This window comes from Lithobates pipiens, unplaced genomic scaffold (genome assembly GCF_037356315.1).
Source record: "Lithobates pipiens isolate NorthernLeopardFrog02 unplaced genomic scaffold, aLitPip1_a1.2 Scaffold_13, whole genome shotgun sequence".
NCBI classification, from domain to species: domain Eukaryota; kingdom Metazoa; phylum Chordata; class Amphibia; order Anura; family Ranidae; genus Lithobates; species Lithobates pipiens.
Genome location: NW_027507718.1, coordinates 389,668,630 through 389,695,501, shown reverse-complemented (window position 1 = coordinate 389,695,501; position 26,872 = coordinate 389,668,630). Strand labels below are relative to the sequence as shown.

Here is a 26,872-nt window from a genome sequence, read left to right as displayed (position 1 = left end):
CACTTTAGTGCAAATGGGGGCCTTCATGCTCCAGTGTTTTAATAGGGACCCCCGTATAAAAAGCATGAGGGTCAAGGACCAGTACTGGGTGGCAACGTACTTAGACCCCCGGTACAAACACAAAATGGCGGAAATGTTACCGCCGTCGCAGAGGGCTGTCAGAATGCAGCACTTCCAGGCCTTGCTTCGAGAAATGCTGCATTCTGCTTTTGCGTGCGCTGGCAGAGGAGCAATTCCCACTCCCAGAGAAGGATTTGCGGGTACCAATCCAACAGCGCCTGCAAGAAGAGGCCGGTTTGAAGATGTGTTGGTGACTTCGGATATGAGGTCATTCTTTCAGCCGACCCATCGACAGGTGTCATCCGGATCCAGCATCAGGGAACGCCTAGACCGTCAGGTGTCCGACTACATTGGGTTAACGGCCGATGTGGACGCTCTGAGGAGTGATGAACCCCTAGACTACTGGGTGGGCAGGCTTGACCTCTGGCCAGAGCTTGCCCAATTTGCAATCGAACTGTTGGCTTGCCCCTCATCCAGTGTCCTGTCCGAAAGGACGTTCAGCGCAGCAGGGGGGATTGTGACCGATAAGCGTACTCGCCTAGCTCACCACAGTGTTAACTACCTCACATTTCTAAAAATGAATGAGGCATGGATCTCGGAGGAATTCAACACATGTGATCAGTAGACCATGTATATGTCTATAAACAATTTTTGGAATCAAGCACACAGACCTTCTTAATTCATTTGGCTCACTTCCCTGACCCAAAAAAGCACACCGTACTATATGCCCCTACCCTCCTCTTTGAAGAGGTTGAGCGGTGTCATATTTCTACTGGGGCTGCTTATTATGAGGGGTTCCCACCATCCCTGTGCTGTGCTGACTTCCTCCTGGGTGTTCTTATTATGAGGGGCTCCCACCATCCCTGTGCTGTGCTGACTTCCTCCTGGGGGTTCTTATTATGAGGGGATCACACCATCCCTGTGCTGTGCTGACTTCCTCCTGGGGCTGCTTACGGTGCTGCTGTCAGCGCTGTATGTCACGGAGCTGCTGTCAGCGCTGTATGTCACGGAGCTGCTGTCAGCGCTGTATGTCACGGAGCTGCTGTCAGCGCTGTATGTCACGGAGCTGCTGTCAGCGCTGTATGTCACGGAGCTGCTGTCAGCGCTGTATGTCACGGAGCTGCTGTCAGCGCTGTATGTCACGGAGCTGCTGTCAGCGCTGTATGTCACGGAGCTGCTGTCAGCGCTGTATGTCACGGAGCTGCTGTCAGCGCTGTATGTCACGGAGCTGCTGTCAGCGCTGTATGTCACGGTGCTGCTGTCAGCGCTGTATGTCACGGAGCTGCTGTCAGCGCTGTATGTCACGGAGCTGCTGTCAGCGCTGTATGTCACGGAGCTGCTGTCAGCGCTGTATGTCACGGAGCTGCTGTCAGCGCTGTATGTCACGGAGCTGCTGTCAGCGCTGTATGTCACGGTGCTGCTGTCAGCGCTGTATGTCACGGAGCTGCTGTCAGCGCTGTATGTCACGGAGCTGCTGTCAGCGCTGTATGTCACGGAGCTGCTGTCAGCGCTGTATGTCACGGAGCTGCTGTCAGCGCTGTATGTCACGGAGCTGCTGTCAGCGCTGTATGTCACGGTGCTGATGTCAGTGCTCTGTATTACGGTGCTGCTGTCAGTGCTCTGTATCTCCTGCACCCTCTTGTTTGCCTACCCTGGTCCCTGACCTTCCCTCTCCTCCATTGCCTTCATTAGCTCCATAGTCCTGAATTGTCAGAACAATTTCCCAAATAAAAAAAAAATGCTTGTAGTTATCGATCCCAAATTCACCTCATACATGTATTATGCTATTGTCCAGGTGGTGGGACTACGTGCTACCCCCTAATAATTACCCCGTGGCCGCAAATTCGACCTAAAGGTTTGCGAAATTCGCCTCCCATTGAAGTCAATGGAGCCCGCGGCGAACGGTCGTTTTCGCGAACGTTTGTGCCCGTTCGCGTTTCGCGTTCGCGAAACGTCCCGTCGGAAGTTCGTCCATCACTACTGGTAACCACTTTCAGCAGGACATGTGCTCAGCAGAGCTCCTTCATTTGCCCACCCTATGCAAAAGGTGCTGTGCAGTGCCATAGACAACAAAAGGGTCAGGTAAAGGACCTAATCTCCAGAATCCTGGGTTGAGGGATACATTATTTTTATTTTATTTTGTATTAACAGGAAGGTATCTCTACCAGAACTCATGCTTAACTCACTGAGTTCTGCAGCTCTGCCGTTCTGCTTTATGGCCCATATGGCTGCCCAGTGCCCACCTCCTGTGACGCTGTTCCCCACTTGTCACACTGCCCCCCTCCTGCTTCAGTGCTTCCCTCCTGTCACACTTCCCCCTCCTGGTTCACTGCAGCTTCCGGTCACACTGCTTCCACCAGTCGCACTGCCCCCACCTGTCCCACTGCCCTCTCCTGCTCCAGTGCTTCCTTCCTGTCACACTGCCCCCTCCTATTCCACTGCGCCCTCCTGTCACACTGCCCCCTCCTATTCCACTGCGCCCTCCTGTCACACTGCCCCCCTCATGTCACACTGCCCCCACCTGTTCCACTGTCCCCTTCCTAATACATTGCCCAGATACCCCTCTCATTTCAAAATGCCCCCCTCGTCCTATCTCCCCATCTCTCTCTCTTTTCTATTCCTAGTTCTTATCCTAACAGGGAGGGAGGGAGCACCGCTGTGGCAAGCTCTTAGCTGCCTAACACACACCAGTAATACCAGAGACTGAATGTTACTACCCCACTGTCCATCAGAGACCCCACATAGCCACCAAAGACCCAACACAGCCACCAGAGACCCCGCATATCCATTTGAGAAGGAAGGGGTGGGAAAAATTTAAATGGAGGTGCACCCGATTTTAGTCTTGCCCAGTGCAGAACAAAACCAAAATACCCCACTGGTTCTCACACCCACTTAATATCACACCCTCCCCTCTTCCTTCACATCAACCCCCTAACACCCCCCCTTTCACTGTAGTGTACTCTGCCCCCCCCCCCCCCACACCACCCTTACCCCACAGTACTCTTCTTGGCCCCATTCATATTACCCCTCCCTTCACAGTCCTGTCCTCAGCCCCCCTTCACATCACCTCAACGTTCTACCTTACACAAGAAGATGGAAGACACAGCAGTCTGGAAGAGATGGCAGGAGCTGCAAGCTAGTGATTGGTTGCTAGGATGGTCCTACATCAACAATTTTTATTTCATTAGATTGTCTTCAAAAGAAAAAAATGTCTATTATTTGTAATTGTTAGATGACCAAAATTGTGTATTTAACCACTTCCCTACCGGGCCTATTCTGGCACTCCTCTCCTACATGTAAAAATCATAATTTTTTGCTAGAAAATTACTCAGAACCCCCAAACATTATATATATATATATATATATATATATATATATATATATATATATATTTAGCAGACACCCTAGGGAATAAAATGGCAGTCATTGCAACTTTTTATCTCACACGGGATTTGAGCAACAATTTTTCAAACATGTTTTTTTTTTTGGTTTTTTTTTTTTTTGTGTTTTCATGCTTTAAAAAAAAAAAAAAAACAGTAAAGTTAGCCCAATTCTTTTATATAATGTGAAAGATGATGTTACGCCAAGTAAATAGATACCTAACATGTCATACTTTAAAATTGTGCACAATCATGGAATGACGCCAAACTTCAGTACTTAAAAATCTCCATAGGCAACGCTTTAGAATTTTTACAGGTTACATGTTTAGAGTTATAGAGGAGATCTAATACTAGAATTGTTGCTCCTGCTCTAACGCACATAGCGATACCTCACATGTGTGGTTTGAATTGCGTTTACATATGTGGGTGGGACTAACTACCGGGGACAGGGGCATTTTAAATTAATATTTTTTTATTTTATTTTACTTTATTTTTTAGTTTTTTTTACTTTCTTTTACAACATTTTTTTAAATCACTTTTATTCCTATTACAAGGAATGTAAACATCCCTTGTGATAGGAATCATTAGTGACAGGTCCTCTTAATGGAGAGATGCGAGGTCAATAAGACCCCACATCTCTCCTCCAGGCTGGAAAGCATGAGATCAGAAAAAAAATCTACAACCTCATGCTTACCAGCCGTGATCGCGGCTTTGTTTACATCTGTGGCCCAGATGCGATGCCATAACGTTGTTCTCGAGCCTCTGAAGGTCATAGAGATGACCGGTGACCATCTGATCATTCAGATATTCCCACTGAAAGTCAAAGACGTCATATGACAAACTTGGGCGGGAAGTGGTTAAATATCATTTTCCCAAGTCCCCAATATGATCACATTTAAAATATCAACTATTCCAGTAAGACACATAAGATCTAATATCAGGTTTTCCTAATATAACACAGATGAGACTAGGGGAAAATTATAAAGAATACTCTACAATGCATAAGTGATCTTCTTTAAATACCTAGAAATATTATATAATTTTTCTCACAATTGGTTGAATTGCACTTAGCCCACTGAACTTCTATTCTCTTTAATACCCAAACACAGCTTTACTAAGTTCCTAATAAAGAATACAGTTATTTAATTACAGAATAAAAAAATAACTTACAGTGTCAGTGAACGAGTGTAGAATGTGGAGGTTCTTGTCATGTTCTTTCCCTTCCGCAAGCTTTGAGTATAGGAAGTTTGGCCATAACCAAGGCAACCTCTGTCTGCGATGAAGGATATCACTCATTCTAGTATTAGAATGAGATTTAAAAGAATGAATATTTAAAACACATGTCTAAATCAATTCAGTTCTAGTGTATTGTATTAATTTGTGCTGTAAATTTGGAGAAACAAAATCCAAAAGTTGGCAATTATAATATACTTTATGTGTTATCTAATTATAAGGATTATTTGTTAGAATAAGAATTAGGATAAAGGATATGAATAATTTATTAGAATAAAGAGCCAAGCAGCTTCCAACAGTTGTTTTTATTTCCTTTTTAATAATGGCCCCCTGTTGTGATCCCAACTATCTCTGATTTTGAGGGACTGTCCCTGATTTGGAACAAAGTCACTCTGTCCCTCTTTCCTTCTCATTTGTCCCTCAACTTGGTCTGCTCTATATAGTTGTATATAAAATGCACTAGTTATCTTTCAAAAAGTGTTTCCCAGTGTTCAAACCTTTCATCCAATTTCTAAATTGTTGCATTGGTAAATTTTAAAAGCCAATATACAGGAATTGTAGTGGTGTAGTGGGATGCCCATTTGTCCAGATTCCGGTGCAGATCCCTTTAACTCAACCCCCCACAATCCTCTGAGCTCCTGGACACGCCCGGGGGGTATAAACGTCAGCTCCACCCAGCTTCCTGTGCTCAGAGAGATCCTGCCTGATGGGACAGCAATGACTGGGCAAGTGAGCTGTTCCCAGGTGCTGGGTCCTCCCCTGTTTAGTCTGGTGTGCCGGCACAAGAGCACGGAGCATTTTTCCAAGCCCCAGTCACTGGAGAGGACTCTGTTACTGTCCATTTTCAGAAGCTGTCCAGGACATGGGTTGGCCCTATCTGCAGCCACCAGAACCTCCTGACCGAAGCAAGTAGAGAGCAAGGCCAGAGTGAAGTTTGTGCCAGCAGGAGGTCCACTCAGCTCCCAGTCTGTTGAACGAACGATTACAATCTTGGACATGTGAGATTCTTTAGCCCTCTATTCTATCTGAAGATAGAACTCAGAACACCCTGCTGTCATCTAGTGGACATTAGTTGGATGGCAGTATAATTGTTATATCAGTTTTCTTCACGGTTTATATTAATGTTCTGTACTATATACCCATGTTCACACGATCTCCGGCAGAGGCAGACTGACAACTCATGGGGCCCCTGGGCACTAGGAGATCCTGGAGCCCCCTGTCCCCGCCCATGTGTTCCCACCCACACTCACACAAATCCCCACAATCATATTGCACTGCCCACATTACATGCGTTCGTGTTTGTAAAGATTTGTTTAAAAAAATAAAAATAACAAACATATCATACTTACCTCCACTGTGCAGTTAATTTTGCACAGAGTGACCCCGATCCTTGTATTCTGGGGTCCAGCGGTGGCTCTCGCAGCTCCTCCCCGCATCAGATAACCCCCTACAAGAAGCGATCTCCAGGGGGGTTACCTTGTGGGTGCGCTCCTGAGTCCAGTGTTTGCATCTATAGACACATATTTACATGCATGTGCTTGTCCTACATAAAGCTTTTCATATAGAGCGTGTTTCGGGGGTCATGGGTGTGCTTTACTTTTTTTTATAATTTTTATTTACTTTATATAATTTTCACTGATCACCAATGTAAAGGAAAATTCTACCCACTGACCACCAATGTAAGAAGCATTCTTCCCACTGACAACCAATGTAAGCATCATTCTTCCCACTGATCACCAATGTAAGGAGCATTCTTCTCACTGACCACCAATGTAAGGAACATTCTTCCCACCGATCACCAATGTAAGGAACATTATTCTCACTGACCACCGATGTAAGAAACATTCTTTCTGCTGACCACCGATGTAAGGAGCATTCTTCTCACTGATCACCAATGTAAGGAACATTATTCTCACTGACCACCAATCTAAGGAACATTCTTTCTGCTGACCACCGATGTAAGGGGCATTCTTTCTGCTGACTCCCAATGTAAACAGCATTCTTTCTGCTGACCACCAATATAAGGAACTTCTTCTCACTGATCACCAATGTGTGTAACGTTCTTCTCACTGATCGTTCTTTCCGCTGAAGTGTATGGATATCAGTGTTAGGGAAAAGCACTCAGTATATAGATGTCAGTGTAACATATAAGGAAATATCACTAAGTGCAATTCTCTATATATAACTGACATCTATACACTGAATGCTTTCCCTAACAATGATATCTGTATACTGAGAGCTATTCCTTATATACAACACTGATATATCTGCACACTGAGGGTCACTCAGTGTACAGATATCAGTGCACCAGGGAATAGCACCTGGTAGATGCGCACTGGGGAAGAAGGAACACAAAGTCAGCCTGGCTGGTGATCATAGACTTGCTGTGATTACACACTGACCTGCTGCTGCACAGAAGGCAGGTCGGGTGGCTGTCCCCGACATGATGACTCCACTCTGTCCTCACTCTGCAGCCTCCAGCTCTCTCACTGGCTTTCCGCGGCATGGATGTACACTGTGGCCCCGCCCCCTGCTGAATTCCCCAGGAGGAGAGGTGGCTGGAGCTCCTGTTACTGCTATCATCCTCATTTCCTCGCTCTGTAATCCGGCCAGCACCCGTCCTCTCAAATAGTGTCATCAACTGTAGGCAGGGGTGACATCACTCACTACCTCCTTGGTGCATAAACTTACCCAATCCTTCATAATAAGCTGTGGGCACATCCAAGGGCAGACTGAGCAGCTCATGGGATCCCCCTGACTCCAGGGCCCTTGGTCAGCGACCGAGTGACCAAATGGTCAGTCCGCCCCTGATCTCCGGTACAATTTATGTTGAAGTTTATTGTTAAGTAAAGTAGAAATTGCACATCAACGCTGGTCTGATCATTCGGCTGAAACCGTTACACTACACTGGTAAAAAAAAAAGCACTTGTGGGTTTAACTAATCGCTTTTTATATAGAATTCTCCTATAAGGGGGTGTGGCAGGAGGTGTGTCCTATATCTACATGCTTGCTAATGAGTGTCCCTCATTCCTGTTTTAAAAAGTTGGGAGGTGAGGCTTGGGCTATTAGTTAACATTACACTGCTAACACTTGCTTTCACTCTACTACTAGGTATGTCTCCTTCCCATACTCCTACTGCAAGACCGAACGTACGTTTCAATTGCAGAATGTAGTAGCAAAAAGACAGTTTTTGTTTATTGTGAAATCATATTTTATAATGATTTCATAGTTTTGAAAGAACACATCCCATGGGGAATTTTAAACTGCTTTCCAAAAACCTTATCTACCAATCCCCACAAAGTGTAAGGTGAGAAATGTATTTTTCAATCATTTAAACTGAAAAGTGTTGTTTTTGAATTTATAACATATTGTTGCTGCCCCATGCTTCGTCTGCTTTTGTTCACAGCTGCAGTCTCTCAAAGCTTTTACCTGAATTTCATCATCTTCAATAACCAAGGAGAAAACACCAGATAAAGGACTTTCCCAGATGGATTCATTCATTCATTTTATAAAATCATTTCAAATCAAATAATTTCTTGATCAGACTAATGCAGTGATAACTGCCTACTCCCAATTACACCCAGTGAAAAAGATGAGGTGTATTATGTGACAATAACCTAGTTTTCTATCATTTAAATTGACATCTTTCATGTTCTCTGGTTTGTCACTTATTTAGTGACCTAAAATTGATTTTGATTACATGTACTATTACTGTACTTTTTTTTACCATACTTTTTCATACTTTGTGATATGAAAAAACTGTATTTACTCTTACCTTTTTGTAACTCTCTATATGGTTAGATAAAAAAAAAAAAAAAAAAAAAGTTGTATAAATTAAACTTTTTGATCTAAATAAAAATGACTTGATTTAAAAAAAAGTAACCTCTTGGCTGTTTAAAAAAAAACATCTCCAACAATGCAAGATGCTGCTTCTGAATTCCTGGAGGCCCATAATCATGAGAACGAGAAAAAGACCCCTTATGATTAACCCCTTTGCAACTAGGGATGAGCTTCGAGTTCAAGACGAACATACATGAGTTTGACTCGAACATCGGCTGTTCAATCGTTCGATGAAGATAGAACATTATGGGCCGTTCGCTCCAAATTAGTGTGGCGTGTCACAGCCCATAGTGCATTGCTGGCTGATGATTGGCCAAGCATGCACTATGACCCGCATGCTTTGGCCAATCACAGCACCATCAGCAAAGAGAGCCATAATTGGCCAAAGGCAAGCTGCCTGTGGCCAATTATGGCTTAGGGGCTTAAGTACATGCCCCACACTATATAAGGCCGCCTACACGTCGGCCGTGTGTAGTGTGTTGGTGGCATTTGTTAAAGAGAGAAACAGAGAGACTGTCATTTCATTTCATTTCAGTAGGCAGGCAAATCCTTCCTGGTGTTCTGTTGCTAATATACTTTGTGCAGGCGGCGAGACAGTTAGATAGCTTCAGTGTATTGTGTATAAATATGTATTCTGGTTTTGTATGTGTATATATTTAACTAGATCTCACTGCAGACTGTTACTGGTGCACTGTTGCTAATATACTTCAGGCAGGCAGGCGAAACAGTTGGATAGCTGCAGTTTATTGTGTGTATATATACATCCTGGCTATAATATATATATATATATATATATATATATATATATATATATATATATATATATATATATATATATATATATATATATACACTGTATACAGTTTAGCTTCATCTCACTGCAGACTGTTACTCCTGGTGTACTGTTGCTAATATACTTTAGGCAGGCAGGCGAGACAGTCAGATAGCTGCAGTGTATTGTGTGTGTATATATACATCCTGGCTATATATATATATATATATATATATATATATATATATATATATACTGTATACAGTTTAGCTTCATCTCACTACAGACCATTCCTGGTGTACTGTCGCTAATATACTTCAGGCGAGACAGCTAAGCTCAGTGCATTTAATATACAGTATTTTGCGAAAGTATTTGGCCCCCTTGAACTTTTCAACCTTTTGCCACATTTCAGGCTTCAAACATAAAGATATAACATTTTAATTTTTTGTGAAGAATCACCAACAAGTGGGACACAATTGTGAAGTGGAACGAAATCTATTGGATAATTTAAACTTTTTTAGCAAATAAAAAACTGAAAAGTGGTGCGTGCAAAATTATTCGGCCCCTTTACTTTCAGTGCAGCAAACTCACTCCAGAAGTTCAGCGAGGATCTCTGAATGATCCAATGTTTTCCTAAATGACTGATGGTGATAAATAGAATCCATCTGTGTGTAATCAAGTCTCTGTATAAATGCACCTGCTCTGTGATAGTCTCAGGGTTCTGTTGAAAGCGCAGAGAGCATCATGAAGACCAAGGAACACACCAGGCAGGTCCGTAATACCGTTGTGGAGAAGTTTAAAGCCGGATTTGGATACAAAAAGATTTCCCAAGCTTTAAACATCCCAAGGAGCACTGTGCAAGCGATCACTTTGAAATGGAAGGAGTATCAGACCACTGCAAATCTACCAAGACCTGGCTGTTCCTCTAAACTTTCAGCTCAGACAAGGAGAAGACTGATCAGAGATGCAGCCAAGAGGCCCATGATCACTCTGGATGAACTGCAGAGAACTACAGCTGAGGTGGGAGAGTCTGTTCATAGGACAACAATCAGTCGTACACTGCACAAATCTGGCCTTTATGGAAGAGTGGCAAGAAGAAAGCCATTTCTCAAAGATATCCATAAAAAGTCTCGTCTAAAGTTTGCCACAAGCCACCTGGGAGACACACCAAACATGTGGAAGAAGGTACTCTGGTCAGATGAAACCAAAATCAAACTTTTTGCCCACAATGTAAAACGATATGTTTGGCGTAAAAGCAACACAGCTCATCACCCTCAACACACCATCCCCACTGTCAAACATGGTGGTGGCAGCATCATGGTTTGGGCCTGCTTTTCTTCAGCAGGGACAGGGAAGATGGTTAAAATTGAGGGGAAGATGGATGCAGCCAAATACAGGACCATTCTGGATGAAAACCTGTTGGAGTCTGCAAAAGACCTGAAACTGGGACGGAGATTTATTTTCCAACAAGACAATGATCCCAAACATAGAGCAAAATCTACAAAGGAATGGTTCACAAATAAACGTATCCAGGTGTTAGAATGGTCAAGTCAAAGTCCAGACCTGAATCCAATCGAGAATCTGTGGAAAGAGCTGAAAACTGCTGTTCACAAACGCTCTCCATCCAACCTCACTGAGCTCGAGCTGTTTTGCAAGGGAGAATGGGCAAGAATTTCAGTCTCTCGATGTGCAAAACTGATAGAGACATACCCCAAGCGACTTGCAGCTGTAATCGCAGCAAAAGGTGGCTCTACAAAGTATTAACGCAAGGGGGCTGAATAATTTTGCACGCCCCACTTTTAATTTTTTTATTAGTTAAAAAAGTTTCAAAAATCCAATAGATTTCGTTCCACTTAACAATTGTGTCCCGCTTGTTGGTGATTCTTCACAAAAAATAAAAATTTTATATCTTTATGTTTGAAGCCTGAAATGTGGCAAAAGGTTGAAAAGTTCAAGGGGGCCGAATACTTTCGCAAGGCACTGTATGTCTGGAAGGCCCCCAAGGAGAGGCAGACGCTCACAGGCCACTAAAAGACGGCAAGCAGGCTCTGTGTCTACAGCAAACAGTGCTGTTTGTGGACACGGTGCATCCTCAGCACGTGGCTGTGGGGCAAGCTTGTCCTTTTTTTGGGGAGGTGGCCATGTTGAGCCACAACATGCAGAAGAGTTGGTAGAGTGGATGACCAAGCCGTCCTCATCTTCTTCATCCTCTCTCACCCAGGCTCAGGGTACACAAAGGGCCAAAGCGGCCTCTTCCCTCGGCTCAATGGCATCAGTCACTCCTTCCCTAGCCCCATCATGTCCTGAGGAGTCCCCCGAACTGTTTGACCACAGTGTTGGATACATGCTGCAGGAGGATGCGCAGTGTTTTGAGGTTTCCTATGATGGTACCCATCTTGAGAAAGCCAGTTACATGAGCCCAGAGAGAGGGGGTGCCAAAGAAGGACAGCAAACTGGCAGTCATGTTCCCCCAGCTGCAGCATACTGCCAGGTTTGCTCCAGTGACAAGGAGGGAGGGGGTGATGAGGTCACTGACTCTACATGGGTGCCTGATAGGAGAGAGGAGGAGGAGGCGCATCTCCAACAAGGCAGGATGCTCTCCAGGGGCCAGCTTAAGGGCAGCCAACTGACTGCATCACACTGCAGAGCTCCGCATGTGTAGGGCACTGCTGTCTCTGCGCGTTATTCCAAAAGTTCTTTGGTGTGGGCCTTTTTTTAGACGTGTGCAGCAGATCGCAACATTGCTTTTTGCAACATATGTCTGAAGCATATCTCCCGTAGCCAAAACAGCAGCCACTTGGGCACCACATGCTTGACCAGACATATGTTGACCTGCCATGCAGTCCATTGGCAAGAATACATAAAAGACCCACACCATAGAACAAAGCGGACCTCTCCTTACTCCTCATCAGCTAGGATCTCAAACCACACTATACCTTCAGTCCTCTCAGAAACCTGCACTGAGAGGAATGAAGGTGTAGAATTAGGTGTGTCACTGTCAAGTACTCGTGGGTAATTTTCTATTGGTACACCAACATTTCCCTGCCGCAGCTGCTACACCACTGAAAGAAGTTTGCTTCCAGCCATCCACATGCCTAGCAGTTGAATGCTAGCTTGGCTAAATTGCTAGCACTTCAACTGCTGCCTTTTCAGTTGGTAGACTCTGCCCCCTTCTGTGAGTTTGTGGAATGTGCAGCTCCTCAGTGGCAGGTTCCCAAACGGCACGGAAGGCGATTCCAGCTCTCTACCGGCATGTGGAAGGCAATGTCTTGGCCTCGCTGGACAGGGTGGTCAGTGGTAAGGTGCATATTACCGCTGACTCATGGTCCAGCAGGCATGGACAGGGACATTACCTATCTTTCACGGCCCACTGGGTGACTCTGCTGGCATCTGGGAAGGATGCAGGAGAGGGTGCAGTCCTTGAGGTTGTTCCGCCACCACGCTTCCAAAATGCTACTAGTGGTGATTCTAACACACCTCTCTCCTCCACCCCCTCCTCTTCTTCTTCCTCCATGGCCTCTTCCTCTGCTGATTTGTCCTTGGAACCAGCAGTGCTCCGTAGGCGTTCAAGGGGCTACGCAAATACACAGGCAAAAAGATGCCATGCGGTGCTTAAGCTGGTGTACTTGGGGGACAGGAGCCATACTGGGAGATACTGTCAGCTCTGCAGGGGCAGGTTCAGAGGTGATTGATGCCAGGCCAGCTTAAGCCAGGAATGGTGGTTTGCGACAATGTCACCAACCTCCTCTCTGCCCTCTGACAGGGACACTTCACCCATGTTCCCTGTTTGGCTCACATCCTTAACTTGGTGGTGCAGTGGTTCTTGGGAAGGTACCCGGGCTTACAGGATGTGCTGAGTCAGGGCAGGAAATTTTGTGTGCATTTCCACCAGTCATATAATGCTAGCGCTCAGCTGGCTGACCTCCAAAAGGAATTTAACCTGCCCAAGAACCGCCTAATCTTGCACATGCCCACCAGGTGGAACTCAACGTTGGCCATGCTGCAGCGGCTGCACACACAGCAGAGGGCCATCAATGAGTACCTGTGCGACTATGGCACCAGGACAGGGTCAGGGGAGCTTGTTTTTTTCTCCACGCCAGTGGGCTAAGATCAGGGATGCATGCACTGTCCTGTCACAATTTGAGGAGGCAACAAGGATGGTGAGCAGTGACAGTGCATGCATCAGTGACACTGTCCCTCTTGTCCACCTGTTGGAGCACACGCTGTGTGGAATAATGGACAAGGCATTTGAGGCAGAACAGAGGCAGGAAGAGGAGGACTTCCTTACTCTCAAGGCCCCCTTTATCCAGACAGTGTTCCTGCTGGCCCGCCAATCACACAGGAAGAGGAGGAGGATTGTGTCAGCATGGAGGTGGAGCCAGCATCAGCAGTAGTCTTCAAGGGATCATTTGCAGTCCCAAGAAACCCATGGACTTGCACGTGGCTGGGAGGAGGTGGCTGCGGATCCTGTCGTCCTTAGTGACCCAGGGAACTCTGAACCGAATGCCTAAGCAAACCTACGCTGCATGGCCTCCCTGATCCTGCAAAGCCTGTGGAAGGATCCTCGTATTCCTGGTATCAAGGAGAGGGATCATTACTGGCTGGCAACCCTCCTTGATCCACATTACAAGGGTAAGTGTCAGGGCTGGCTTAGCCCTTCCTTCTCTGGGCTTGCTGCTCAGCTGTTGGCTAGTTGCCAGCTCTCATTGCCAGGTCACATCACAAGAAACCATCTCCTGCGGTTCTGTTTAAAGACTGGCTTGCTGACATCTCTTCTGGCTCCTTATCCTGCTTGCTGTTGCTCCACTTGGATCCCTGACTTCTGGCCTGGCTGATTACCCAATCTAGTTATTGAACTCGGGACTGGCTGACTACTCGATCTGGTTACTGGACTCTGGCTATGGTTTGACTACGCTTACTCCATTAACTTTTTTATTTTTTATTAATAAACAAGTGTGATTTAATTGTACTTCTGTCTCGGTCTGGTTCATGGTTTCTGACAGTAGGCGAAGGCCATGAATTCAGGAGATACAGTCAATCCACTTGTCGGTAATATTTTTTCCAGATTGGATGAGCAAGATCACCGCTTGGATCAGTTTGCCATAGTGTTACAAACGCTCCTGAGTCGCACGGCTCACCTTGGATCCCCCGTTGCTCCGGTACAACCTGAGTTGCAGGCAGTCCCTGCTGCTGCACCAATCTCTGTGCAGGCACCCGCCTCGAGTATTACCTCTATAAGAGTTATATCTGGGTCCGCTCCGCTTCCCCAACGATTTGGGGGCAATCCAGTTCAATGCACAGGGTTTCTCAACCAGGTTGAGATTTACTTTGAAATTCTGCTCCAGGCGTTTCCCATGGACAGAAGCAAAGTAGGTTTCATGATATCTTTGCTTGCTGAGAAAGCCTTGGCCTGGGCAAACCCTCTATGGGAGACGCAAAAACCTGTTGTCTTGAGTTACCCTGACTTTGTGGCCTCCTTTAAAAGGATATCTGGCGTTCCGTTTCTGCTGCCAAGTGCCTCATGTCCATCAAACAGAGTACGAGAACTGTTGCCGACTACACCATTGAATTCTGTACTCTGGCAGCAGAGGTTGGAACAATGAGGCCTTCGTAGCTGCTTTTTCTCATGGTCTCTCGGATTTCATCAAGGATGAGATAGCAGCCCAAGATATGCCCACTGAGCTGGAGAGCTTTATCTCGTTTGCCATCCTCATTGACTCCAGACTCAGAGAAAGATCTTATTTGAAGGCGCGCTTGAGGAAGCCTCCTGTACGTTTGCCTCCGAGCTTTGCAGTCCCGTGCCTCCCTAACCTCCCATGCCTCCTGGTACTGAATCGGTCAGTGAAGATGAACCCATGCACTTGGGCTTCACGCATCTCTCTGCGGATGAGAGAGCCTTTAGGAGGAGGGAGAGATTGTGTCTTTATTGTGGCCAGGCAGGTCACTTTTTGTCCTACCCGTCCAGGGAACGCCCGAACCTTGAGGTCCTGTCATGGACAGACCTTAGGTGGCGTTGTTTTGTCCCCAGTTATCCAGAAGGATAAGCCCCTGGTTTCAGTCATCTTTTCTTGGGCTGAGTCGTCCATCGAGATACAGGCTCTAATCAACTCTGGGGCTGCAGGCATGTTCATTGATGCTGCATTTGTTTTACAGCACTCGATTCCGCTGCAGCTGCACGACACTCCACTTGCCATTGAGGCTCTTGACGGGAGACCTTTACAGCCTGCCCATGTGACTCATGAGATGGTTCCGTTGGCCGTAGGGGCTCTTCACCATGAGATAATCCAATTCCAAGTTATTTCCTCACCCAGGTTTCCGCTGGTTATTGGTTATCCTTGGTTACAGAGGCACAACCCCTCTTTTGATTGGCTCCGTGCTGAGGTTCTCTCCTGGTGATCACAATGCAGTGAGACATGCTTCCTGAATATATCCAAGGTCCTGTGCACCTCTTCACTCTCCTCCCTGCCGGTGGAGGACTGCGATTTCAGCAATGTCTTTGACAAAGGTCAAGCCGGTAGTTTGGCTCCACACCGGTCTTATGATTGTGCAATTGACCTTAAGCCTGGTGTCATACCTCCTCGTGGCTGAGTTTACCCTTTGTCAGTCTTGGAGGATAAGGCCATGGAGGAGTATGTTGCAGACGCACTTTCTCGAGGTTTCATTCGCAAATCCTCATCTCCTGCTGGTGCCGGTTTCTTTTTTGTGAAGAAGAGCGGCGAACAGAGAGCTGGTATAGATTATAGGGGTCTCAATCGTGTCAGGATTAAGAATGCCTACCCGATTTTCACAAAGCTTGACTTGAGAGGGGCATACAATCTCCTGCGCATTAATGAGGGCGACGAGTGGAAAACTGCGTTTAATACCAGAACAAGCCATTATGAGTACCTTGTAATGCTTTTTGGCCTTTGTAATGCCCCGGCAGTTTTCCAGGAATTTATTAACGATGTCCTCCGAGATTTGTTGCAGTTATGTGTGGTGGTTTATGTAGATGATATCCTCATATTTTCCAAGTCCCTGGAGAGCCACCACACAGATGTCGTGTGCTTCAGAAACTAAGAGAGAACAATCTCTATTGTAAACTGGAGAAGTGCGAGTTCCATCGTGAACAGGTTACATTCCTGGGCTATGTAATTTCCACTGGTGGTTTTTTGATGGACCCAGAGAAACTTTCGGCAGTCCTACAGTGGCCTTGACCCGTAGGTTTACATCCTCTGCAGCGTTTCCTGGGCTTTGCCAACTACTATGGGATGTTTATTTGTAACTTCTCGTCTCTGGTCAAGATCCTGACTGATATGACCAGAAAGGATGGTAACCCACAGAGTTGGTCTCCAGAGTCCATTAAGGCCTTTGAGACTCTCAAGGCTGCCTTTATTTTCTGCTCCTGTGTTGGCACATCCTGATCCTACGTTGCCTTTTATCCTAGAAGTTGATGCTTCTGAGACTGGAGTTGGCACCCTTCTGTCTCAACGTCCTAACTCTGAGAGCGCTATGCATCCGTGTGGCTACTTTTCCAAGAAATTGTCACCTGCTGAGTGCATTTATGAGGTTGGTGACAGAGAGCTGTTGGCGATCATTTTAGCCCTGAAAGAATGGAGACATCTCCTTGAAGGTACCACTGTGCCGGTTCTTATTCTTACTGACCATAAGAATTTTACATTCTTGTTTGAGGCTAAGCGCCTCTCTCCCAGAAGGGTGCGATGGGCTCTTTTCTTGTCAAGTTCTAATTACATTGTCTCATTCTTACCCGGTACTAAGAATGTAAGGGCTGATGCCTTGTCACGACAATTTTCCTCCACTTCCAATTCGGAGTCGGTACCGGTTCCTGTGATTTCTCCAGATCATATCTTGGCTACGGTTCACACCAGTCTTACTTCTCCTTTGGGTGACAAAATTCTTTCTGCTCAGGTCCATGCTCCTCCTGAGAAACCTTGTGACCGCTGCTTTGTCCCAGAGAGTCTCCGTACTGCCATGCTTCAGACTTTCCATTCTCCCAAGGCAGCTGGCCATCGTGGGAAGAATTAACTCATTTGGGCCATTTCCCAACAGTTCTGGTGGCCTAGTCTATGGGCCGATGTTAAAGCCTTTGTAGCTGCCTGTTCCGTGTGTGCTCAGAGTAAGACTCCACGACACCTTCCAGTGGGCCTCCTACAACCCATACCCAATGTAGAGAGGCCCTGGACTCACCTGTCAATGGATTTCATTGTGGAGTTACCCAACTCCCAAGGCAACACTGTTATGCTTATGGCGGTTGACTGGTTCTCAAAGATGTGTCATTGTATTCCACTTAAGAAGTTGCCTACTTCTAAGGAACTGGCTTCCATTTTTGCTCAGGAGATCTTTCGCTTACATGGGCTGCCCAAGGTGATTGTCTTGGACAGGGGCAGTCAATGAGGTACAATCCATTGTTGACTCCCGTAGGTTCCGTGGGCACATACAGTACCTGGTGCATTGGAAGGGGTATGGTCCGGAGGAACGCTCCTGGGTTTCATCCTCGGACGTACATGTCCCTGTCCTCCTCCGCGAGTTCCGTAGACGTTTTCCCCTCAAGCCCGGTGTCCCTCCGAGGGAGAGGGGTCATTGAGGAGGGGGTACTGTCAGGGCTGGCTTAGTCCTTCCTTCTCTGGGCTGGCTGCTCAGGTGTCAGCTAATTGCCAGTAGAGATGGCCTTGCAGTTCGCCCGGCGGTCGGTTTGCGGCAAATTTTGCTCGTTCATGATTTGCCAAACCTTTGGACTTCTGGCGCTGTTTGCGGCAGCTATATTTGTTTACATTGTGAAGAACTTTGACCCATGACACATCCATCATGGGGTACAGGACAGCCAATTGAGACGTATAACATACTTTCTTTCAAATATAGAAAGCATATTATACTTGACTGCTGAGCTGATTGCTGCCAGATTCTGCAGCTGTCTTTTATCAGTGTAGGGACTGAGGGACAGTTTGGTGTTTGGAGCAGGGACAGTCTGCAAATCACTAGCTACTAGGTCCACAAAGGTCCTTTTAAGGACTGGTATATGTGCACAGTATACAGGGTTGTACACGTATAATATACTTTCTTTCAAATATAGAAAGCATATTATAGTTGACTGCTGAGCTGATTGCTGCCCGATTCTGCAGCTGTCTTTTATGATTGTAGGGACTGAGGGACAGTTTGGTGTTTGGAGCAGGGACAGTCTGCAAATCACTAGCTACTAGGTCCACAAAGGTCCTTTTAAGGACTGGTATAGGTGCACAGTATATAGGGTTGTACACATATAATATACTTTCTTTTAAATATAGAAAGCATATTATATATCATGGTGCTGGTGTCAGTGCTCTCTATCAGGGTGCTGGTGTCAGTGCTCTCTCAGAGTGCTGGTGTCAGTGCTCTCTATCTCGGTGCTGGGGTCAGTGCTCTCTATCTCGGTGCTGGTGTCAGTGCTCTCTATCTCGGTGCTGATGTCAGTGCTCAGTCTCTATCACGGTGCTGGTGTCAGTGCTCAGTCTCTATCGCGTGCTGGTTTCAGTGAGGGAGATAGCAGTGGAGAAGCCAATCAGCAGGCAGTGTCAGCACCATGGTTGAGGATCAGCACTGGACTGGCACCTCTGGACCACCGCAGTGGAGCCCTGCATAGGTGGGGGTAAGGGCCGGGCAGAGGGAGGGGCTCCAGCACAGGTTGGCACACTGGGACACTGGCACAGGACTGCGCTGCCCTGACTGTGGCACTGATCATCTCCTGCACCCCCTTCATAGGCTGCCCTGACCTTGCCTCTCCTCCATGGCCTTCATGTGCTCCTGAATTGTCAAAATTTCACAGCTAAAAAAAGAATGCTTGTCGTTGTCGATCCCAGATTCACTTAATACTTTTGTTATGTCAGTGTCCGTGTTGTGGGACTATGTGTGCACAGCTAGTAAGCATTTTGTGGCTGAAAATATGACCTGGAGGTTTTTAAGGTTCGCCTGCCATTAAAGTCAATGGGGTCTGCCGAGAACTTTGCGGTTCGCGAACTTTTGGCCGTTCGTGGTTCACGTTCACGAAACGTCCCGTCAGAAGTTCGTCCATCACTAATTGCCAGCTCTCATCTCTCTCCACAGTCACCCAGCTGTTCCTGATCCTACATGTCTGACCTGCCTACTTAAAGCTGTCCAGCTCACTTCATCTCTGCCTTCGCCTTGGTCACATCACAAGAAACCATCTACTGCGGCTCTGTTTAAAGACTGGCTTGCTGACATCCCTTCTGGCTCCTTATCCTGCTTGCTGTTGCTCCACTTGGATCCCTGACTTCTGGCCTGGCTGATTACCCGATCTGGTTATTGAACTCTTATTGGACTGGCTGACTACTTGATCCGCTTACTGGACTCTGACTATGCTTTGACTATGCTTACTCTATTTATCTTTTTATTTTTTATTAATAAACAAGTGTGATTTAATTGTACTTCTGTCTCGGTCTAGTTCATGGTTTCTGACAGTAAGGTTGCGGATGAAACATCTTCGAGAGGCCTTGGAGAAAGGTTTGTGCAATGCGTTTTCAGAGCCTGGAAAGTTACAAATTCCTATTCCTTGACAATGTGTTGCTGAGGCTTCGGTCAGTCACAAAAGGAGCGGTGGAGAAGGTGGCCATCTGACTGATGCGCTCAGACAATTTTTTAGTCTGCTGCCCCAAGGTATGATCGGTTCCAGCAACCATCGCCAGCATCTGATTTCCCACCAAAAATCCTCTGGGTTACAGGGTCTTGAGGATGGATCACTGGCCAGAGCTTGCATAGTATGCAGTGAGCTACTGGCCTGTCCTGCATCTGTAACTGAATATTTTTTTTTTTAATGTGAGATCCCTTCAAGACTGCCTATGCTGATGCTGAGTGACTATCCTGTTATGCTGAGGGACTATCCTCTTCCTCCTTAATTTTCATGCCGATAGCTTGTAAGAACATTTTTGGTTCTGGGTACCACCACCAGTGGCTAAGACCCAATTTTTCTGCGTGTAATTACAATTTGTGAAGCAATATTTTGCAGCAGGGCTCATTCCTGAGTTCCAACTAGATTATCTGTGAGGGGTTGCAGTGTTGTGGCACCATCACCAGTGCCTAAGGCCCAATTTTTCTGCGCCTGTTTAACAGGGGCGTGTAATTACAATTTTTGATGCAATACCACACCTTCCACCACCAAAGGCCCAATTTTTTATTTTTGTAATTACAATTCTTGAATTATTCATTTACAGCAGGGCCCGTTTCTGTGCCCCCCAAGAGTAACTGTGAGGCCTTACAGTGTTGTGGCAACACCACCACACCGTCCACCACCAAAGGCCCAATTGTTCTGACCCTGTTCAACAGGGGCATGTAATTACAATTGTTGATCTAATATTTCACAGCAGGGCCCATGCCTGCGCCCACCAAGAGTAACTGTGAGGGCTTACAGCATGGGTGCTCAAGCTGTGGCTCTCCAGCTGTTGAGGAACTACAAGTCCCATGAGGCATTGCAAGCCACTGACCGTTACAAGCATGACTCCTAAAGGCAGAGGCATGATGGGACTTGTAGTTCCGCAACAGCTGGAGGGCCACAGATTGAGCACCCATGGCTTAAAGTGTTGTGGCAACATCAACACCAAGGCCCAAATTTCTGCAGAGTATATAGGGCAGGCCCCTACTTTCAGACATCCAACTTACAAACGATTCCTACTTTCAAAAAGAAGGAGACAACAGGAAGTGAGAGGAAATCTACCCCTAGGAAGGGAAATTCTCTCCTGTAAGAGTTCCTTGTTTCACTAAAAACCCCAAATTTTCAAAATCCAATTTTTCATTTTTTTTTAATCAAAATAATAATAATTAAAATAAAATATATACCATATTGAAATTATATAAAATGATATTGATACTTCTACAGTTACTACTAGACTTTGGAAATCTGGCTACTCCTTTTTGCCTGCTTATTCCATTGAGGGCCCCTCTCGCAGGTATAACTTTTTTGCTTATACTATTCATACATTTTTAATTTATACACTTGATACGCTATCAAGATACATATTTTATGTATTCATTCCCAATACCACACTAGCTATGTCTCTTCTTTTTCTCCTTTTTCAGGGTCCCCTGCCTTTTCTCGCCTCAGTGTATCTCCTGCCTCTTTCCAGTGCCATTCTCCCATCTATAGGAGTAGGGGAGAGGTGGTTATTACAGGGCCCCCCTTTTTTGTTACTATTTTTTCTAATCAATGCAACTTATCAGTAACTGATTCACATATGCGAAGCCCTATACACCGGAAAGTCATGCCATTTGATTACTTGACTTAATTGTTTTTAATTCATAAGACACTGCATGTCTACATCTCATACTCTGCTATGTAAGTACTGGGAACAATTTTTTGAGTAATCTGTATTGCTTATATGTCCGTTTCTTTTCCTAATATCCTGTCATGTGTGTTCTCTACTAGAATTATGTTTCACATTCCCTACACCTACCCCTGATGAAGGAGTTTACAATTTCTCTGAAACGCGTAGGGTAACAAGTGTTTTGGTCCACCTTACTCTGTATGGGTGCTCAACTCTGCATTATAGACATCGTTTTCTAAATTTTTAATTGCTTTGTGATATATTTTTCTTACTCTTTTTGTGATTATGTGTATACATATTTTGTAAAAATAAAAATATAGTTTTGTACTTTACTACATGGTTTCCTTCTTTTTTGCTACTTTTAAAGAGAAGGAGACAACAGGAAGTGAGAGGAAATCTACCCCTAGGAAGGGAAATTCTCTCCTGTAAGAGTTCCTTGTTTCACTAAAAACACCAAATTTTCAAAATCCAATTGTCATTGGGACAGAAAGTGAGATGAAATCTTCTGAACAGGTGTGCACAGATAGCAAAACAAAGGTTACAGGGGTGATAACCCTTTCCTTTTTTTTCCAAAAAAAAAACACTTAAAAATAGATTTTTTGGCTGGAGCTACACTTAAAAAATGTACCAGTTCAAAATTACAAACATATTCTACTTAAGAACAAACCTACAGTCCCTGTCTTGTTTGGACTGCGTGTATACTGTTGTTCAGAGTATATAGGGCCTGGGGGCCCCACGCCTTTCCTTTTTTTAATTTGGGTGCGGGGTTCCCCTTAATATCCATACAAGACCCAAAGGGGCTGGTAATGGGCTGGGGGGGTACTTATGCCTTTTTTCATAATGATTTTCATCCATATTGCCGGGACCAGACATTACATTAAAGCCGCAAGCAATGAGTTTTAAATGACTTTTATTCCTTTAGAAATGTCATTTTGTGCAGGGACAGTTCTAAACATGGGAAACACGTGCCACTTTACAGGCATACCATAGACACCCCCAGACACGATATTTAAAGGAATATTTTACTTTTATTTTTTCACTTTAAGCATCATTAAAATCACTGCTCCTGAAAAAAACTTCAGTTTTTAAAACTTTTTTTGCATTAATACATGTGCCCTGGGGTAGGACCCGGATCCCCAAACCCTTTTTAGGACAATAACTTGCATATTAGCCTTTAAAATTTGCGCCTCACATTCGAGTTCCATAGACTTTAACAGGGTTTGAACGTTCACGCAAACTATCGGTTAAATTGCAAGTTCTGGTGCGAACCAAACCGGGGGGGGTGTTCGGCTCATCCCTATTTGTAACTAAGGGTAAAACAAATCTTAACCACTTGCTTACTGGGCACTTACAGTATACCCCCTTTCTGCCTATGCAAATTTTCAGCTTTCAGAGCTGTCGCAATTTGAATGACAATTGCGTGGTCATGTAACACTGTATCCAAATAACATTTTTATCATTTTTTTCACATAAATAGAGCTTTCTTTTGGTGGTATTTAATCACCACAGTTTTTTTTATTTTTATTTTTTGCTAAACAAACGAACAAAGACCGAAAATTTTGGGGGAAAAACAAAACTTTTTTTCTTATTTGTTAGAAAATATTGCAAACAGGTAATTTTTCTCCTTCACTGATGGGCACTGATAGGTGGATTTATGGGCACTGATGAGGTGGCACTAGTGGGCAATGATCAGGAGGCACTGATGAGGCTGCACTGATAGATGGGCAATGACAAGTGCCACTGATGACAATGATAGGCGACACGGAGATGTGTTTAAATGAAAAGCAGTGCAGCGCTAAAAAACTAAAATCATAACACTAAAAATACATTAAAATGACATCTTACAAAGGCGAGCCATATAAAAAGTCCCAGTTCATATATTATGAGAGCAAAGGATGATGTAGAAAGATGACAAAGATAAATATATTCTCCTCAGTAGTGATCAGGGTGCTCTGAAAACATAGCAATTTATGTGCGTCCTTATTAGTGCCTCCACCACCGTATATACAGGCCACTCACCTCAAACTGTAGACCTCTAAGTTAACAGATAGGTCAATCAAGAATTTCCCACAAGGGTAATCAAGGGTGAAATAATGCCTCTAAGGGAACCAAGAATTGAAAAACAGCCCCTTCACAGCAGCAGCAGGATGAAAATCTAATAACCAGTAGATAGGAAAGTGGTAACCATGTAAAATCAATGAAAAGTACATAGCGTTCTCTGGTTGACTAAAAGCATCTTACTAGTGAGAAAAGTTACTCACAAACAAAGAACTGTAATCCCAGTGCTAGGATGCAAAACATGTGTCAAACATCTCATTGAGACAGAGAAGGTGGCTACAATGACGTCACTGAGTCCTCCTGCACGTGTATCATCCCTGTGGGCGGGACTTCCTCAGCGATTACAGAGGCTTGTGCGTCAATTTCCTTTTATACACACCACCTTACATAATGAGCATCCAGAGCCCGCCCCACGTTGCGTACATTGCCATAACGACAAAGACGCCTGAGGGGCTTGATTAGTATCTGGAACCCGCCTCCTCATTTGCATACATTGCCGTAGCAACAGAGACGACAAAAGAGGCCAAAGATGTTATCAAAAGATCAGCACACTAATCCCGCTCTACAAACAGGGCACAAGAGCCAGACAGTCTACCTCAAAGTGAACATAGCGTCCCTCTCTGACCATGCACAGCAATGAAATGGAGGCACAAATTCAGTCAAAGCTTAACCACAATCAGTTGATTATTGAACTTTCTAGCTATATTAAAATTAAAATTAAACGTCTTGGTAGCCACCTTTCACAAACATACAATATATGCTTATAAAATAAAAATAAAATATTCATTAAAAAATACAATCTATTAATCATGATAATAAAAAAGGAGAATTTTTATATACAATTCCAATAATTAACCCTCATTACATATCATCTATATTTAACGATCTGAGATAAAGCAAGTCAGGTCAATTTTCGGCATTCAGTTCTGTAGGCACCCCCTACCCTGGTTTACAGCCAAACGGATTCACGGCGGCTCAGTTGCCCCTCCAATGATTGGTAACTTTCTCAACCCCTCAAAATTTTTACTTTGTGGGGTTGCGATTGTGAAACAATCGATAATGTCTGGAAGCGTTATGGGTTATGAGACCTTTTTTAATGTTGTTCACATGTTCTCCAAACCTCATATGCAAAGGTCTGGAGGTTCTCCCTACATACTGCAGGCCACATTCACATTCTAACATGTACACAACTCCTGCCTTACTACATGTTATCAGCTCTTTAATTTGTTAGAGTTTGTTGGTAGCAGAGGCAACAAACTCTTTCAATTTTTTTAAATTGCCTAGCCTGCTTGCATGCATGGCAAAGGCCACATGTGTGGAAACCTGTAAAAAATGTAACGTCCTATTATCAAAATGAACCAGGGGGCCAATAACTCCTGGGGCTAATTTATCCATTAAGGAAGGGGCTTTCCTATATATAAATTGCAGATGCTCAGGTAGTCCTGGGCCCAAAACTCTATCTTGCTTTAGAATGGGCCAGTGCTTATGAACGATTCTTTCAAATTTCCTATATTGGAAGATAAAATCTAAAATCATTCTCGTGTTCACAGATGAGCTCTGATTGGACTTGGGGACATTGGACACTATTGTCTTCCTATCTAGATTTCGAACTGTTTCAATCGCTCTCTCTAGAATAAGCTTGTCATACCCCTTCTGCATGAACCAGGTAGACAAAACTTGGGACTGAGAGACATAATCCCCCTCATGTGAACGCCTTCAGTGTATAAATGATCCCCTGGGGATATTACAAAGGCACCTGCTACGGTGACAACTCCCCAATGGGATAAAGGCACTATGGTCTGTAGCTTTAAAATGGTTTATAATCTTGACCCGATCTCCTTCTTTAGATATATCCAAATCTAGGAAGACCATTTGGTCAATACTGACAAGATAAAACTATATTTTTATTGTTGGCATTGAGTGTCTGCATAAATAAATCCAAACCTGCCTTGTCTCCTTCCCATATCATGATGAGATTGTCGATATACCTCTGGTAGCAGACAAGCTCAGTAGGCCTGTTCCCATTATTTTCCAGCACTGCTTTAACCCTCCTGGGCATGGGGTTCCTCAGAGCTTCACAGGTTGCCACTGGAGTCCTCTATAACTCCTCCATGATGACATCACGGAGCTGGTGGATGTTAGAGACCTTGCGCTCCATCTTCCGTTTGAGGATGCCCCACAGATGCTCAATAAGGTTTAGGTCTGGAGACATGCTTGGCCAGTCTATCACCTTTACCCTCAGCTTCTTTAGTAAGGCAGTGGTCTTCTTGGAGGTGTGTTTGGGGTCGTTAACATGTTGGAATATTGCCCTGCGGCCCAGTCTCCTTTAGGAAGGGGATCATGCTCTGCTTCAGTATGTCACAGTACATGTATAAACAAAAAAATACAGAAGGGCCTAATTATATGTGTGATGACACACTATTATATCCTCAATACAAAGTGTACCCGATGTGGGTAGTGTCACTCTAGTCAAACAATATTGCATATCTAAAAAACAGGGTTGTCCTAATCAAGACCAAAAAGGAACAGAGGACCAAATGAGTGACACAGCATACAGTGTATGGGAAAATAGTAAAAGTTAGTTTAATAAAGGGTAAAAGCTCACTATGAAAATCCACAATGGGAAGTTATAATAGGGATACCAAAAACTTGACATACATCCATCCTGGGGTGCTAGTATCCAATCACCACCGGTTGTGGCTACAGAATAGCACAGGACAAAACACTTCCTGTGTGGAAAAAGTAGAAATAGCACCTACTGTAATAACACACATTGGACTGGTGTGTCAGATGATAGAGGATGGTGAACAGCTGATATATCCAGACACTTGCCGGTATATATTTGCGGTATGGGTAACTACTATAGTGAACATATAAACCGGTATGTAATATATACATGTAACAGTCTCTAGTGTTGCTCAGCCATCATCCTCTCTCTAGTGCACTGTATCTAAAGCAGTATTTAGAATGTAGTAGTGGAACATATGATACCCTTCTTCTATGGCGTGATGTATAACAAGTCTGCATCCAAAATGATATTAGGTATCTCCCATTATAGATGTTTATTGTATGGCAGATGTGTCACGTATCAGGTGCTTCTGCTATTCCTCCTTGAAAGAAAACGACTGAGTGCTCAGGCAGCAGCTGTCGGATTGCTCCGCTTTTTCGTGCACAACGTGGTCACGCTTCCGGAATCCAGTGGAAGTGAGGTGTCACGTGACGCT

At 44.8% G+C, this 26,872-nt stretch overlaps 1 protein-coding gene across 1 annotated transcript in view; it reads right to left on the bottom strand.

The window, feature by feature from the left end:
• LOC143975213 (cytochrome P450 4V2-like) overlaps window positions 1-26,872 on the bottom strand; it is a 197,607-nt gene that overhangs the window by 66,254 nt on the left and 104,481 nt on the right. The window contains exon 6 of the mRNA XM_077477355.1: window positions 4,611-4,737. Coding sequence (XP_077333481.1) covers window positions 4,611-4,737 — 127 coding nt within the window. The remainder of the gene's footprint in view (window positions 1-4,610; window positions 4,738-26,872) is intronic.